Source organism: Scleropages formosus, chromosome 14 (genome assembly GCF_900964775.1).
Source record: "Scleropages formosus chromosome 14, fSclFor1.1, whole genome shotgun sequence".
Classification (NCBI taxonomy): domain Eukaryota; kingdom Metazoa; phylum Chordata; class Actinopteri; order Osteoglossiformes; family Osteoglossidae; genus Scleropages; species Scleropages formosus.
This window is the reverse complement of record NC_041819.1, coordinates 14355588-14370646: the sequence shown is the minus strand read 5'-3', so window position 1 is coordinate 14370646 and position 15059 is coordinate 14355588. Positions and strand designations below refer to the sequence as shown.

The following is a 15059-nucleotide window of genomic DNA, read 5'->3' as shown; positions in this document are numbered from 1 at the left end:
CCCTTTTCTAGATCTTGCCATCACACAACCCCGCGAGAATCCAACCCGAACAAGCGCTGCTTTTACGATAATAGCTATTATTATTTCCATTATTTGCGACGTTTTCCTGATTCCTTATGAAGGCGCAGAGGACGCCAATCCGAGCTCTTTCGTTTCTCTCCGTTCACAGTAACATTGTAACCCTATTGTTTCGGACATATTAACGATAATTCATAGGTGATGTGACGTCACCCCCAGTACAGATCGCTAACTGTCCGATTTACGAAGAGAGACCAGGAGGAGGTTCCCAGCGCTGGACACCTTCTGTTACCTTCTATTGTTTTTACTAAAGTGCCCGCAGAGATAATGGCCTTAAATGTCAGTCCTGCAAGGAGGTGGATCATTTCTGAAAAGTGTGGAGAAGAATAAATACTATAATAAATATTCCATCTGCAGGTCATGTTTGCAAGGGGACTGTGATTTTGTTTGCTCCCAAGACAAAAGTCCAGTTACAGCAGTGGCATCAAGGGAAAAGATGCATTTTTTTCCCCTCCACTAGTTCTGTCATCCAGTGGACATTTTTCCATATTTTAAACACACCTGAAACCCCCAGACACCAAAAGAAAAAAAATACCGGTGAGTTTAGATAGATTAATAAAAATATAGAGTAGACGGAGTACCAGAATAGGGAGTTCAGTGTGAATTTGTCTTTTTCGAGCACTGCTAAGCAAGTAGAAATTTTGGACCAGTGTAGAGCAACATTTAAGGAGACAGCAGAGACTAAAAAGCAGAAAAATTTTACTTGTAAATATAAACATGTTCTTTGTGTATGTCGCTGCTTCAGGACTACAGTGCTGTAGGGTAACACACCCAGTTCCACCGCACTTATTTCTAATTGTTCTACTGCTCCGCTTTTTCCTACCACAGCCAACAACGCACTGCAGGAAGGGTGTAATGAAAGCTGCGTGGAAACACAGGGACTGCAGGAAAACTACTTTTTTAAAGCAAAGAATCATTTCCCAGTCCAAACCCCTCAATAGGTAAGTGACATAGAGCTAAGAAAGCAAATGGTCCAGACTGAGTCAGTAACATTTCATCTTCACACTACTGAAGGTTAAGGAAAAAAAAAACTTAAAATTCCTGTATTATATATATATAATTGTGATTTTTTTTCTGACAAAATTGTCTTTCAGCATCAGGGAAGACCAATAAAACGCTGAACACCGTTCAGGTGGTAAACATGTTTATTGGAGAAAAGACCAAATTAACGCTTAAGTTCACCTAGGTTGCTAAAATTAATTCTAAGGTCCCATCTTAAGTTTTTTTCTTTAAATTAAAAGCCAAAGCAAGCGACAATAGCAGCAACAGGGCCCTGCGAATCGGATCTCCCCGACACACAAGCAGACCTGAAAGGAATGATTTCACTTCAGTTCTTGTGTTTATATTTATATTTACAGAATTGCAGGGATCCCTCCATGAGAACAAAACTGAATTACAAAACCAAACTAAAGCTTTTCTTTCGCTCGCTATCGAGATTGTAGAATCCAATAAATGGCAGCCCTTAAACACTTGGTTTAGAAGCAGTCACGGGAAACACGGTCCAAAACAAAGGGACATGTGTTCTTTATAAAATTGTACAGTATGTTTTCTCTCAGTCCGCTAGGACATAAAACAACGTAAGATGTGATTGAGGTATTTTTCTTTTTAAATGGAATCATTTTCATACAAACACAGTTAGAAAACTAAGGAGAAGCTGTTTACTTACAAGAGCAAAAAGACAGTAAAAGCTTCTTTCCCATTTTGTTCGCAGACACTGAACAGTGATTTACACTGATTTATTAATCCCGCATGATCATGCCCTTTTGCAGTCCTTTTAATGGTACATTAACCAAACATTTTACGCCATCGAGAGGTTGGCATTTTTTAATACAAAGGCATTTACCTGGAAAAAGGACAAAAAAAACCCATAAATGCAATAGTGTTGCCACGTAAAGCTAAGACTACCATCACATCAGTAATGAGTGAGCCAGGATACTGTGGTACAGTCAAATAATGACTACCATTAATGCTGTCTAGGTATGGACGTATTTCCGGAAATCCAAGGCAAATCAGAACAACTGGAAGAGAGAAAGACACAAAACAGGGAGACTGAGCATGTCGTGCAAAGGCAATAAAACTCATCGGTGCGATTTTATCTATCGGCAATTAATTAAGGCACAGAGACTGGGCTTGTGTTCCGGGTCCCCTCAGTCCTTCTTGTCCTTGACGTCCTCGTCATCCGTGTACTCCGTTGGCTCCTCGCCCGGCTTCAACAGCTTACCCACGTAGTCGTATTTCTCTGTGGAAAAACGAGAAACGGAGACAGTCGACATTAGCAGGAAAAAAACAGTATTATGCGATGCCTTGGGTAAACACATTAGCTAAATAGTATTATTTTTTATTATTATTAACAGTACAGCAACTGTGCCCATGGACAGAAAAAAGGCTACTGGCAAAAAAGAGTGAGTTACAGTGCTGCTGACATGAAAAGCCAGTCTGTCTGTCTGTCTGTCTCACACACACACACACACACACACACACACACACACACACACACACACTCTGGTCCAAAAGGCAGCCAGATTTACTCGGTTTTGAACCAGTTGTGCAATCCACTATAACTGCAGTAACTGTGGACAGTCTCTCAAGGCTGCACACCAACACCGGACTGTAGTAGAGGAAACCAAAGGCTCCGTGCGCGGACTCCTCAGCTTACAAACAACCGGGACCTCAGATCTGTTCATAACTCAAGTTTGTTTTCAACTCAAATGTCACTTATCTCCAAGTCACAGTCGATAAAGTCTCAATACATATGTCCCTCGGTGTATTTCAAAACTGAATTCTGTAAAGTTGTGGAAATAGCTATTAAAAACATAAAATCTGTAAGACTTGACATTTTTATTAAATTTAAGCCACATTAATGTTAAAATGACCAAAAACAAAAATATTTAATTTCTACAAACCATCATTCTATGCACACGGAACTAATTCGTCCCATGAACATATGAAACGTCCCTATGAAACGCCACACCAGAAAAGAGAAACATGCCATCGCTTTGAGACACTGTAGGCACAAGTGACAAAACTCACGGGTGAACTGGGTCTCCCACTCGCTCAGGCTCTCCTGCTGCATGGCGTTGAGGTCAGACAGGTCATCGTGAGTGTCCTTCAGCGCCTCTTTGTCTAGGCAGAAGGTGGCCAACCCTCTGGAAGCATCTCGTCCGGCAAACACGCCGTACGGACCCTCTGAAAACCAAAAAAAACAGACAATTTTATCTGTCATCGGTTAATGTGGTATCACTACAAAGCACAGAATGTCCTCTGTAATGTGAATTAGGACACAGAACTGGAGCAGTGTGGGAACTGCACTCGGAAACACGTCCACTACAGCGGACAAAAATGAATGACTGGGTCTCTGTAGCACAGGTCGAAAAAGTTAAATGGCTTTTAGCGATTGGTGCTTTAGTGGCACTCTGTAATAAAATGTTTCATGTCATAAAGGAGGACCAGGTTGAAATTGCAACTATACATCACTAAAAAAACCATGATGTACCAAACACAGCGGGGTAACAACTTGTTAGGCCAACCTGAAGGACCAAAATATCAGTAGTATTTGGGGGTCACAACCCCTTAGTCTTATCCCTAATAGTAATAATATTCTCTTAAAAAATATATTTAAAAAAACCTTCAGATTTTTAAAGCACTCGACAGTAAGGAAAAATATCAAAATGAGAACAAACATAGCCATAATAAAAATAAGATGTATAAAGTTAACAGAAAACAAATAAAAACTGTAATACGAATAACTGCAAAAAAGACATGGGCAGCAGGTGCCAAAGTGGTGAAAACTGCCCTTGGATGAGAAGGGTCTAGGTTCAAATCCTCCATCAGCACCTGTGGTCAAAGTACTTACCCTGAATTGATTCAGTAAAAATTATGAAGCTGCATAAACGGATAAATCACTGTAAGTGGCTTTGGGGAAAAGTGGCCCCTAAGGGACACCCAGCTGCACAGATGTGATTTGGAACATCTGCATCTTCAGCCTGGAAGGTTCCAATCCCACAGTAGGAGATTCCCTCACTTTTTTTTTTTTTTTTTTTTTTTTTTTTTTTTTTTGGGGGGGGTGAAACATATGAACGTGACGCAAACACTTCTGTAGAATCGGGTGGATCTGTGTGTGTATTGGGGGGGTGATCGCTGCGCTGACCTTTATACACACACACACACACACACACACGGAGAGATCGAGAGAGCAGGTGGGTGTGGCAATCAGGGCAAAGGTTCGAGAATGACCAACTCTCTCCTTGCTGAACGAGAAACTTCGAGAAATAAACGGGTCTTTCGAACACCTGAGCGCGCGGCAGCCTCTCTGCGACGACGACGTGGCAAAGCCAGGCTGAGACGCCGTCGATCCCCGCACTGCCTAACCTACCTGGGCCGTAGAACTTCTTGCCCCTGGTGACGTCGAACACCTTGCCGTTGACGGCCATGAGGATCCTGGGGTTGCTGAGCCCGTCGAACTCGCGCAGCTCGGTCAGAGTGAAATCCCTCTTCTTCATGCGCGGAAGGGGCTTCTCGACCTCGGCGCCCTCGGCCGGCCGGTCCCCGCGCACGATCTTGTAGAGCAGGAAGAGGCAGAGACACAACAAGCTCAGGTTCAGGGGAGACGTGTAGATCTCCTGCAGAATCCCCGCGCTCTGCACGGCCTCCTCCTCCGCCGCCGCCATCTTGTCTGTGCAAACGCTCGCAGTGCTGGAGAATGAGGCGGAGGAGGAGCGGGGGGGAGGGGCGGAAGGCGGGGCTGGAGGAAGGATAGGCGGAGGGAGCGGAGGCGCGGATTGGGGGAGGAGCCTGTCGTAGCCCCGCCCATCCTACGTCTTCTTCTATCGTCACAGGTCGGTCGCACCGGTTGTGCGGCTCAGGGGAAGGAACGGTGGTGCCCCCTAGTGTGCGGGAGAGGAGAATCCGCGCAAAATGCGAGCACGCCAAAAAGCCGGCGGGTCCCACCTGGCAGAACGAGCGCGATTGCAGAAGGAAAGCAGAGCATGTTCTCTTAGAAACTTCCCGCAGTTACAATTTTGCATAACTTCTGGAAGTATTGTCACCTAAGCGTCAATATGCAGAAGTAACTAACCTTTGCGTTACCTGATGTAAGTGTACCGACACTAGATAAGATAATCCACGTAATATAAATTTTCTTTAAAATAGTTTTATGAGGTGAGCAGGGCTGTATTTTGTCACTTATGTAACAACAATAATAATAATAATTACATAATATTATGTATTACTTATACATTATTACGATTTAACACATGCATTGTTAATAATGCATCGTCTTATCTTTTCTCTGATGACGCTGTTTTAAACCTGATGATGGGCTTCGGTGCTGTATTCCAGCAGCTGGTGTAGACGGTTTGTTACATGTGACTCTACTGTACGTCATCTGACTGGAAGGACATTGCTCAATCGGGAGTGTTGGCGATGTTCAGACACTGCTGTGTTTTACCTCAAGTGTACCGCTTGGATACCGCACAGTTCCCGCAGAAGAAGGACATGTTGTTGAAGCTCGGGGGGACATTCGTTTCATAATAACTCACACTTACAGAGAGAAAAGGTGAACTTTTTTTTTTTTTCTTTCTTTTTTTTTTTGTTTATTTTTTCCAGGTACGTCGACTGATTTTAATGTTGAGGAAAACCGCAGGTTGTTGTTTTGCAGATTAGGTGGAATTATTATGTTATGCATTTTAAGTGTTCAGATTAAATCTTCCACTTTCTGTAACAACAGCACAGGCGTGGTTACTGTTTATACATAAATTTAATCGCAAAGCACATCCATGAAAAAAACACGCGGTAGCCACACCATAACGATCATATTTTGTCAGTCAGCGCTCAGATTTTTCGTTCTTCTTGTCGTTTCTTAAGAAAATCCTTAAAAGACACGTACCGTGTTTCCTTTTTTCGGGTCTTTTTAATGATTTTGTGTCAGTTCTGTGGGAGTAGCAGTTACCAAGATGTTATGGAACTGCGGATTCAGACGATTATTTCGTAGTTTGAGCTCATCCTGGATGGGCCGCTTTCCAACAGTGGTCATCATGATCAGCATCGTTCCCAACCCCCAGGACAGGACGTAGCCTTTCTCCAGCAGTCACCACCACAATCATCATCATCATCATCATCATCATCATCATCTTCTTCTTCTCCCCCCCAACCCCGGACAGGACGATGCCCAGCACGCCGGGCCGCTGCGTGTCTCTTCTCAGCCGACAGGCCCGATGATGAAGAGTTTCGATTTCGAGCACGAAGCGCAAGCGGAGCTCCGCGATGAGGGCGCGGCGGTGGAAAGCGGCTTCTGATCCCGGTAGGAAGGAAGGAAGGAAGGTGCTTGAAATCCCAGCGCTTTCCTTTCGGCTCCTCTTTCTCGTTTTAAGCCCGAGCTTCCCGCCTCGGGTCCGGCGTGTTCAAGACATGATGTCGTCCTCTTACACGAACGAGCCGCTCCGCTTCCACACGGATACACACCGCTAGGTAGTCTATATATAATATTATATACAGTATATATGTATTTTTTTCTATTCAGGACGGCTGCGAGGGGCAGTTAACCCTTTGTGCGCCACGCCCCGTTTGGTAGCTAATAGTAATTTCGCACGCCGTCTCGTCGTTCCTCCGCTCGAACCCTCGGCCGGTGTGTACTGCGTTGTATACCTGCGCTCTCCTGGCGATTGCTGCCGCGGTGTGTCGAGGTGATACGCAGCCTCAGACAGTGTGTGTGTGTGTGTGAGAAGCGGTGTTGGTAAACAAAAAGCGAAAAAGGAAAGGCCTCGGGGTCGCTCTCGATCTGCGCCCGCCAGGCTGTACCTGTACCTACCTGTACCTTTCCTCGTGGCAGACTCACACTGTAGTGTGCTGGATTTTATCGTTGCCGTGCGTGCGCGAGGAGGAAGCGCTCGGGCTCCGCTTCACCAGGCAGGTGTGCTTTCGCACATAACGGTATATAATTTATATATGATTATGGAGACACCGAGTCACTGTAGCTCGATGACGGGACGAAGTGTCTCCCGTGTATCGCTGATCATCATGATCATGTGCCGGCGATGAACTCAGAAGGCGAACGCGTTCCACGCCTGGCTGTTGTTGTTTATGTAACGCGAAGTGCACGTTTAAACTAAGATCGCGTTTTTAAGGCGTCAACACTCTAGTGACGGCGGCGTTTTCAGTTTGTTCCCGCTTCGCCATCACCACACTACACATGATTCTGTAGACACATGTCTTTATGAACAAGCTATGTATATTCTGCTGTTACGTAATAGCGAACCACAGGGGAATGTTTCTGTGCGATATAAAAGTCCATTCCTGAGCAGGACGCACCGTGTTTTGTGCCTCTCCTCTCGCCCCTCCCCGATCCCGCAGTGCTGTGAGTGAGCTGCGCTCCCGCATCGGCCGTACGTCGCACTCGCACCTCCCTCTCTCCCCTCCGCGGGGGGTGTTTCTGCTTTGCCCCCTCCCTCCCCTTTCTCTCTGTCTCTCTCTCTCCCTGTCGCACTCCACCTTTCCGCTGCCCGCGAGACGCGGCGGCACGCCATGAGTGGGCCGCGCGTGGACGCCAAGGTGGTCATGCTGGGCAAGGAGAGCGTGGGGAAGACCAGCCTCGTGGAGCGATACGTGCACCAGCGCTTCCTTGTGGGACCCTACCAGAACGTGAGTACAGAGCCTCTCGGAGCGTGGCTCCCCTCCCTGCCGTCCTAAGTTACATTTTACATTTATTCATCAGACACTTTTCAAAGCGACTTCCAACTCTATGTAGTGTTACCAGGCCACACACCTTATTCACCAAGGTGACTTACACTGCTAGATACAGTACTTATACTGGGTCACTCATACATACATCAGTGGAACACTCTGTCTGTCGCTCACATGCTGTCTTTGGACTGTGGGAGGAAACCAGAGCACTCAGAGGAAACCATTACAGACACAGGGGAAACATGCAAACTCTACACAGACCGAGTGGGGTCGAACCCACGTTCTCCGCACCGCCCAGGTGCTGTGAGACAACAGCGCTACATGCTGCCGTGGTGGCACAGCGAGTAGCGCTGCTGTCTCACAGCCTTCTGTCTTCGCCACCTTCCTAAAGTGTTTGTTGTGTCCAAGGAGAAGGGCTCAGGTGTGTGGCCCTGCTCTTTCATTGTGGGTGGGGGTGAGTGTTTGTGTTTGTGGTACGGTGTCTTCCATTCTATTGCACATGTGAATGCGAGCTGCACGCCACCCCTGACATCTGACCCCGTGTTCGCCTCCACGCAGACTATCGGAGCCGCTTTCGTTGCCAAATCGGTCCAAGTGAGAGACAAGGTAGTGACCCTTGGAATATGGGTGAGTGGATCTATTGATGAGGGCAACATCAGATGTTTACGTTCGCGCTGTCACCCTCCTCCCGTCCCGTGTGCTGTTCCCAGGAGCGTGGCCTGAGGTCATTCCTGCCAACGACCATCAGGCGCTGTAATGAATCCTCTCCCACTCGGGGTGATACTGACCTCTTATTGTCCCGGTGGCACTGAGCTGACAGTGTTACTTTTTATTCATTTGCACACTGTCTGTTTTAGCTTGTCTACGTGAGAGAGTCATTATTCCTGTGTGATCCTAGTGCTTTCTGTCACTACACACCTATCGTTCTATCTAACACACAATAATAATCAAAAAGTATGATTGAGATTGTTACTTTATGACGGCCAACATCTCAGCTAGTGGGCTGAATTGCCCCGAGTTCAAATCCCTTCAGCTGCTCTAGTACCCCTCAGCTAGATACTTAGCCTGGACTGATTTCTCTATGCTTTCATAGATGAAAACTTTCCTTATTCTTACCCCTGTACAAATGTGGAGTACCTCAAGGCTCTGTGCTCGGTCCATTATTTTCTTTGTTTTCACTTTCAGTCCCGTTAGTGAATAATATTTGTAAATATAATACAAATTTCCACTGTTCCTCTACCAACACACCGCTCTGCTTACCCCAGATTGTTTATCCTAGTGACACTAAGGACTGGGTGACCGAAAAATATTTATTTCTAAATGCTGAAAAAGCAGAATTGCACCGGTAAGATTACTGAGCTGTATAAAAGGTTAAATTGTTGTATACATTGTAAACTGCCATTGAGGAAGGCATCAGTTAGACAAATGTTGATAATAATAATCTAAACATATTATGTACTTTTACATTTATTCATTTAGCAGACTCTTTTCTCCAAAGCGACGTACATCTCATAGAAAATACAACGGAACATTATATTAGCAGAAAGAGGGACTTGGATGCAGATGCGTGATTCTAAAGTACAGTTAGTTTGCTTTCCACCATATGAGCTAATGTACATCACACGAGTAGCTGCGTAAAAGTTTAATGGAATATCGACAAGTCCTAAACACGTTCCTCAATTTTTTAAAAACATTTACATTACGTTACACGAGTAGCTGCATGAAGGGTTATCCGTTGTTATTTGCATAGTAATGGTGATTATAATATTGCTTTGTTTCTCCGAGGATGTTTCCCCGTCTGAGCTGTTGTATGAGTTCATTTCTGCCATGAAAGTAAAATGTTCCTCTTGCCTCTCTTCCTCCTAGGATACCGCTGGATCAGAGCGTTACGAGGCCATGAGCCGCATCTACTACCGAGGAGCCAAAGCTGCCATTGTTTGCTACGGTAAAAACTCGCGTGAAGGCCGTAACGGGATGTGCCGCCCTGATGCTTCTTCGTCTCTGGAGCAGAGAACCGCAGCGTTTTCCCGGACTTTTCCCCCTGTGCTGACTCACCGTGTCCATGCTGCTGTAAATGGACACGGTTCTAGATGGTGGATGCTTGTCTTTTGAGATGTTTCACGCAGGTTCCATGTGTAACTCCCTAGGAGGCGAGTGGCCTGGAAACGTGGTGGCTTTGTGTGCCGCCTCGAACCTGGATCCAGCAATAGTTGCCTGCTATGGCAACCATAGTAGTAGTTGTGCCTTTGGGAGGACATCATTAACTCACTTTCTCGATTTGAAGTCATGTGTTTTCACGTGTGGAGGATAAAAAGCCTGGATCAGTGCCTTATTTGTGCGTATCGAATGGACAGCAGATAGACTTGCGTACCGTAATAAAGAGTTCTCTGTTGCTATTTTCTGTTATGAAGAAGGAAGTAGTGCTCACAATGGAATTATGGAATTTTTTCCTGCCTGTACAGCGAGTAACTAAACATTCACAAATGCGTAAATCACATTAAATGCGTGTGAAGAACAAGCAACAGTTGAGGCCACATAACATAAGACTCGCTGTATCGATAACGCGCCAAATTCCCGTTTCGCTTTTACAAAACCTTCTGTACATTGGAGAGTCTGAAATTCTGAAAGTGAAAATTTTCCACCCCCTTCAGATTTGACTGACAGCAGCAGCTTTCTGCGGGCCAAGTTTTGGGTGAAGGAGTTGCAGAATTGTGAAGAAGTACGTATTTTTTTTTATTTTTAACTTCTGTTCTGAACGGTCGTTGCCACACTGCCTCTATGAATCACTGCTTCCTCTCTCAAATGGAATGCAGTGATGAGGACGGTGACCTCACGTTAATTATCGAAGTGTGGATTAGGGCGTATGAACCCACAAGAGGCTCGATGAAACCGACTGAACTGTGTAACTGCAACGCAGAGTCGGCAAGCGGCGTAGTACATAAGGATATGCGCTTGTATTTATTTCTTAACCACAATTTATCTGATGCCTTTGTCCAAAGTCACTTACGGTGTTCAGTTTGTACAGGTTTCTGTACTTTTGCAATTATTTACTCATTTGTACAGCAGGGATTTGAACCCGGGTCCTTTGTTTGGAAGGTTATGGCTCTAACCAGTATGCCACCTGCTGCCTATGGACTACAGGTTTGGGGTAATAATTCAAATTTATATGCAGCTGTGTACATTTTTGAATGCTCGTAGGTATGGTTAAAAGTAACAGCTAAGCTGCTATTATATAATAATAATAATAAAGTGAGACAGCTCTGCCTTTCTCCCTTCCTCAGAAACCTTTAATTGCATCCCATACTAATCCTGGGTGGCAGGGTGGTGTAGGACAGCAGGTGGCATAGTAGTTATAGCTGCTGCCCTACACTTAAAGGGCACAGCTTTGAATCCCACCTCCTGCTGTAGTATACTTGATGAAGGTACTTACCCAGAATCAATATAGTAAAAATTGCCCAAGGAACAACAACAACAATAATAATAATAATATTGGCGTATTTTACTCTGAAGCAGGTTAACACTGCAAGTGGCTTTGGAGAAAAGCATCAGCAAAATAAATGGACGTAAATGTGCTTAATCGCTGCTCTCCAGGAATGTGAGTCACAGTTTTTAGTGTTGGTGTCCTGCATCAGTGTAACGATACAGTTTAAACTGAACATGTAAATGATATTTATATGAGCTAGTTTGCCTTATTAGAGCAGTCAGCAAGAGCACTTTGTCATTGTGTTATATTTTTCAGTGTTTATTCAGTACTGCGTTCTGCCTTCGTGTTCATTTCTCAGCTGTTTTTCTGATGAACACTTTTAACTGCTGTCACTTTTCTTAATTGCAAAGCACTGCAAGATATACTTATGTGGCACGAAGACTGACCTCATCGAAGCCGATCGAAGCGCTCGACAAGTAGACTACCACGACGTGCAAGACTTCGCTGATGGTAGACTTCGCTCTTTATGTATGGCAAAAAAAAAAAAATGTTGGTTGCATTGAAAAAATGCAGAGCGACCTGTTTGTTTTCATTGTTTGTTTCCTTTCTTGTTCCTCCGCAGAGATAAAGGCGCAGTATTTTGAAACCTCCAGCAAAACAGGTCGCAGCGTGGGTGCGTGACTCGCTGCCGGTCTGACCAGTCTTTGGGATCACTTTTGCTTTTCCGCGCCTCCCACGATGCCACGGTGGACTCCCCTCACAAACAGTAACGTAGGTTTCTGCGATGTTTTTCTGTTCAAATTGCAGAGGATCTCTTCCGGAAGGTGGCGGCGGACTATATCAGCACTACGTTTGAGGTCATGTCAGGTGAGCAATGTGCGGTTCCGTTCCGATGACCTCGTCATAAGGTGACTTTGTGGTACGCCGCAAAACCCGTAATGCTGCATTATATAAACCGTAACGATATACAACATACAGTTCACGGCTCTTCGTTTATATAATAGGCCTGTGTTGTATTTTATCACTAATTTCCCACATCCTTCACGTTAAAATAGTAATGTAGAATAATATAAATATATGCTGTGATATAATTGTATTTTTTCCCCACACTTTCATTTTTGAATCTGTTTGCTTTTGCTTTTTTTGTACTACCAAAACACTCATGTTTTCACTTGATAGTTGTTTTAAATACAAATAAATGGGAATGGAATCGCAAATTAAACATTCTGTAAACAAAGCAGTGTTTTTGTAAATAAAACGCAGTCACTGAGTCAATAAGAAATATGGTGTGTAGCGGCAGGGCGGTCGGTCGGTCCGTGTTGTTGTACAGCAGATGGGTGTCGGCCGTAGACGTTACGACCAAACGTCAGGATTAAGGCTATTATTATAGTAAGGTTACAACAGCCACCCCCTTAACCTTATTATATCATTATAAATATAACAAGGTCATCAACGGTTTGGCTGCCGCAGGTTGCGAATGTCACAAATGGAGGACTACTCGAGTAATTCTTACTGTCAGTTACTTCGTTCAGGGTTACTTCAGCAGGAGCAGGGATTCGAATCCTGGACGACCCTATTGTCCTGACCGCAGTGCCAACTCGTACGTTTCCCGGTACTCGTGTAACTTACCCTGCGGCAGAGGACAGTTACTGAAGTTTCAATATAACTGTCAGCTGTTAACGTGCGACGACCCGGCACGAGAAACGCATCTGTGGAGCACGTTGTCAGGTGGCACAAAACGGGCCGTGAAGCGGAAGCGTGAATGAATATCCATCGCGCTTTGCTCCCCCTGCCTTCTTTTCCCAAGTGGATCCGAGTTTACCGTGAAGCGCGGGGCTTCTCCCATTCGCTTTCCTGCTGGCTCCACCCGCTAAGTTCCGATCGGAGGGGCGACGCGTCCGGCGCCGCCGATGACCAGCAACCGCCGGCGCCTGGTAGAGTCACCGATGCCCTGTGGCGCTAGCAGCTGGAGGCAGATCCGTCCACTAACCGCCCCCCCCCCCTTGTTTGGGTGTCGATCCACGTTGGGGCAGCAGATGGCATAGCGGACAGAACCGTTTAACTGCAGCTGAAAAAGCAGCGTTTGAATCCCACCTCCTACTGTAGTACACCAGATCATGGTACTTGCCCTAATTTGATACAGTGAAGGTAATCGGCTGTATAAATGGGTAAATTGTTGCAACACTGCAAGTCACTTTGAACAAGGGCTAAGTAATTATTAACTACAACAATAATAATGAAAAAAAAAATAGTGATCCTCCTGCACTTCTCACTCCAGCCTCTTTGCCCTACAGAGGAGAGGGGGGTGAACCTGGAGCAGAAGAAGGACCCTTTCTTCTACTCCTGCTGCCACAACTGAGCGCTGGATGCATGGAGCTGCCCGTTTGCTTTCCTTCACGTTGCAGCGGCGAATCGGTGGAGCAGGCCGTCGGGAAACCTGGGAGTAAAAACTGCGAAGAACATTTTCATAAGCGGAAGCTTAGGAGTGCAAGGAAACTATATTTATCGCCCAAAACAAGATGTTTAATTTTTAGTGATGCTACGCTTCCTTGTCGTCTGCTCTCATGGCGAATGGGGAAACTGCGAAAACTTGCTTTTATTTGCATTGTTTTGCCGAATTATAGCTGGGTATTTCCGCAAAGAAGCGCGTTCCACGATTTAGCGAAATGCAGCGTGTAAATTAATTTAATGCTTCCTCCTCCAAATATGAAGTTCAAAATGTCATGTGCCAAGAATACTTTTCACGCAGTTATATCCACTTACGGTGTTTTTTATGCCATAAGGTCAATGCACCAAAGCAGTCTTTAAAATCACAATGTTCGTCATAGGATGTAATTTAGTTTGATGCTCGTTGGGAACTTTTTTTGTCTTGATGTCACTCAGACCTCCATAGAATGCAGTGCTGATGGAATCTGTAATATGTGATGGAGCCAGTAGCGGCAACTGAATGTGTTCATGTTTACAGTGTGAAAATGTCAGCCGGAGCCCTACGTCTCGGTCTTTACGGAACGGTCTGGGAGACTGCGGGACAAAGACACCTTTCCCACAGGGACGTCCTGACCCGGGAACTGGTCGGTTGAACGTTCAGGTTGCGTTTGGACCATCAAGCCTTATTTTGCCCACATGGTGCCTGCAGGCACATCCCACAGAACAACACATGATGCATCCTGGAGCTTTTATTCGAACATTCTTGGAACCACCCCACCCCCCACTTATCCCCCAGTCAGTAAAGGGATGGGGAAATGAGCACAACCCAACAGCTGAGGTTCTGCCACTCTGGGGGATCTTGGGGACATGGTGTGGGGACACGCTGCCCAGATTAGATATGTGCAAGTGGGGTGTCAGTTCTCATCTTTCCTGACAATATGTCTTCATGAGAAATAATAAAAGGTGGTTGGGCCTCATGTCCTGCGAGTGGCTCTTTGTTTTGCTACATTGCTCCCTGCAAACCATCCATCCACCCATTATCAATAAGTGTTGGGTCACGGCTATCCTGGAAGCATGGTGTATGAGGCTGGGTGCACCTTGGATTGATTGCAAGGTAATGACACACTTCACACACTTTAGTGTAAAACAATACTTTCAAATTACCGACAAACTGCTGTATCTAAATTACTGAATACAGGCAGCAGCTGGAGCTGCCACCTTGCAAACACAGGACTCGGGTTGAAATCCCTCCTGCTGTGGTACCTCTGAGCGAGACACCATCAACTGATACAGGAAGAACGAGCCAGTTGTACAACTGGGTAAATCATTGTACGTTAAGCATCAGCCGTGTTAAACAATGTCCTTTAATACTGTGAAAATGCTTCACATCGGTTACAATGGGGAATTGGAAATAAAGGGGCTGGTGCCACATGGACCACTTTTCCCCACAGGC

The 15059-nt window shown here is 45.5% G+C and overlaps 2 protein-coding genes across 4 annotated transcripts; one reads left to right on the top strand and one right to left on the bottom strand.

Annotated features, from left to right (window-relative positions):
- Positions 1-1429: 1429 nt before the first annotated feature.
- pgrmc1 (progesterone receptor membrane component 1) lies at positions 1430-4776 on the bottom strand. Its single transcript, XM_018728420.2, has 3 exons — positions 4451-4776; positions 3109-3264; positions 1430-2317 (listed from the first exon to the last, which is right to left on the bottom strand). Exons 1-3 carry the CDS (start codon positions 4743-4745, stop codon positions 2226-2228), a joined length of 543 nt encoding a protein of 180 aa, XP_018583936.1. The 5' UTR covers positions 4746-4776; the 3' UTR covers positions 1430-2225.
- Positions 4777-5372: 596 nt separating this feature from the next.
- rab24 (RAB24, member RAS oncogene family) lies at positions 5373-14577 on the top strand. Of its 3 annotated transcripts, XM_018728587.2 has the most exons (10): positions 5373-5632; positions 6237-6376; positions 7426-7713; positions 8314-8382; positions 9622-9700; positions 10407-10474; positions 11590-11689; positions 11802-11852; positions 11987-12046; positions 13474-14577. In XM_018728587.2, exons 3-10 carry the CDS (start codon positions 7597-7599, stop codon positions 13536-13538), a joined length of 609 nt encoding a protein of 202 aa, XP_018584103.1. In that variant the 5' UTR covers positions 5373-5632; positions 6237-6376; positions 7426-7596; the 3' UTR covers positions 13539-14577. The 3 variants fall into 3 exon arrangements, with proteins under 3 accessions (XP_018584103.1, XP_018584104.1, XP_018584105.1); XM_018728588.2 differs by lacking the exons at positions 5373-5632; positions 6237-6376 and adding an exon at positions 6385-6543; XM_018728589.2 differs by lacking the exons at positions 5373-5632; positions 6237-6376 and adding an exon at positions 6550-6985.
- Positions 14578-15059: the final 482 nt, after the last annotated feature.

Coding starts and splice junctions, on each gene's coding strand:
- pgrmc1 (XM_018728420.2), bottom strand. CDS start 4,745: ATGGCGGCGGCGGAGGAGGAGGCCGTGCAGAGCGCGGGGATTCTGCAG. Junction 3,265..4,450: donor CAAGAAGTTCTACGGCCCAG/GTAGGTTAGGCA, acceptor TTTGGTTTTCAG/AGGGTCCGTACGGCGTGTTT. Junction 2,318..3,108: donor GTGGGAGACCCAGTTCACCC/GTGAGTTTTGTC, acceptor GTTTTTCCACAG/AGAAATACGACTACGTGGGT.
- rab24 (XM_018728587.2), top strand. CDS start 7,597: ATGAGTGGGCCGCGCGTGGACGCCAAGGTGGTCATGCTGGGCAAGGAG. Junction 10,475..11,589: donor AGTTGCAGAATTGTGAAGAA/GTACGTATTTTT, acceptor TTAATTGCAAAG/CACTGCAAGATATACTTATG. Junction 12,047..13,473: donor TACGTTTGAGGTCATGTCAG/GTGAGCAATGTG, acceptor TTTGCCCTACAG/AGGAGAGGGGGGTGAACCTG.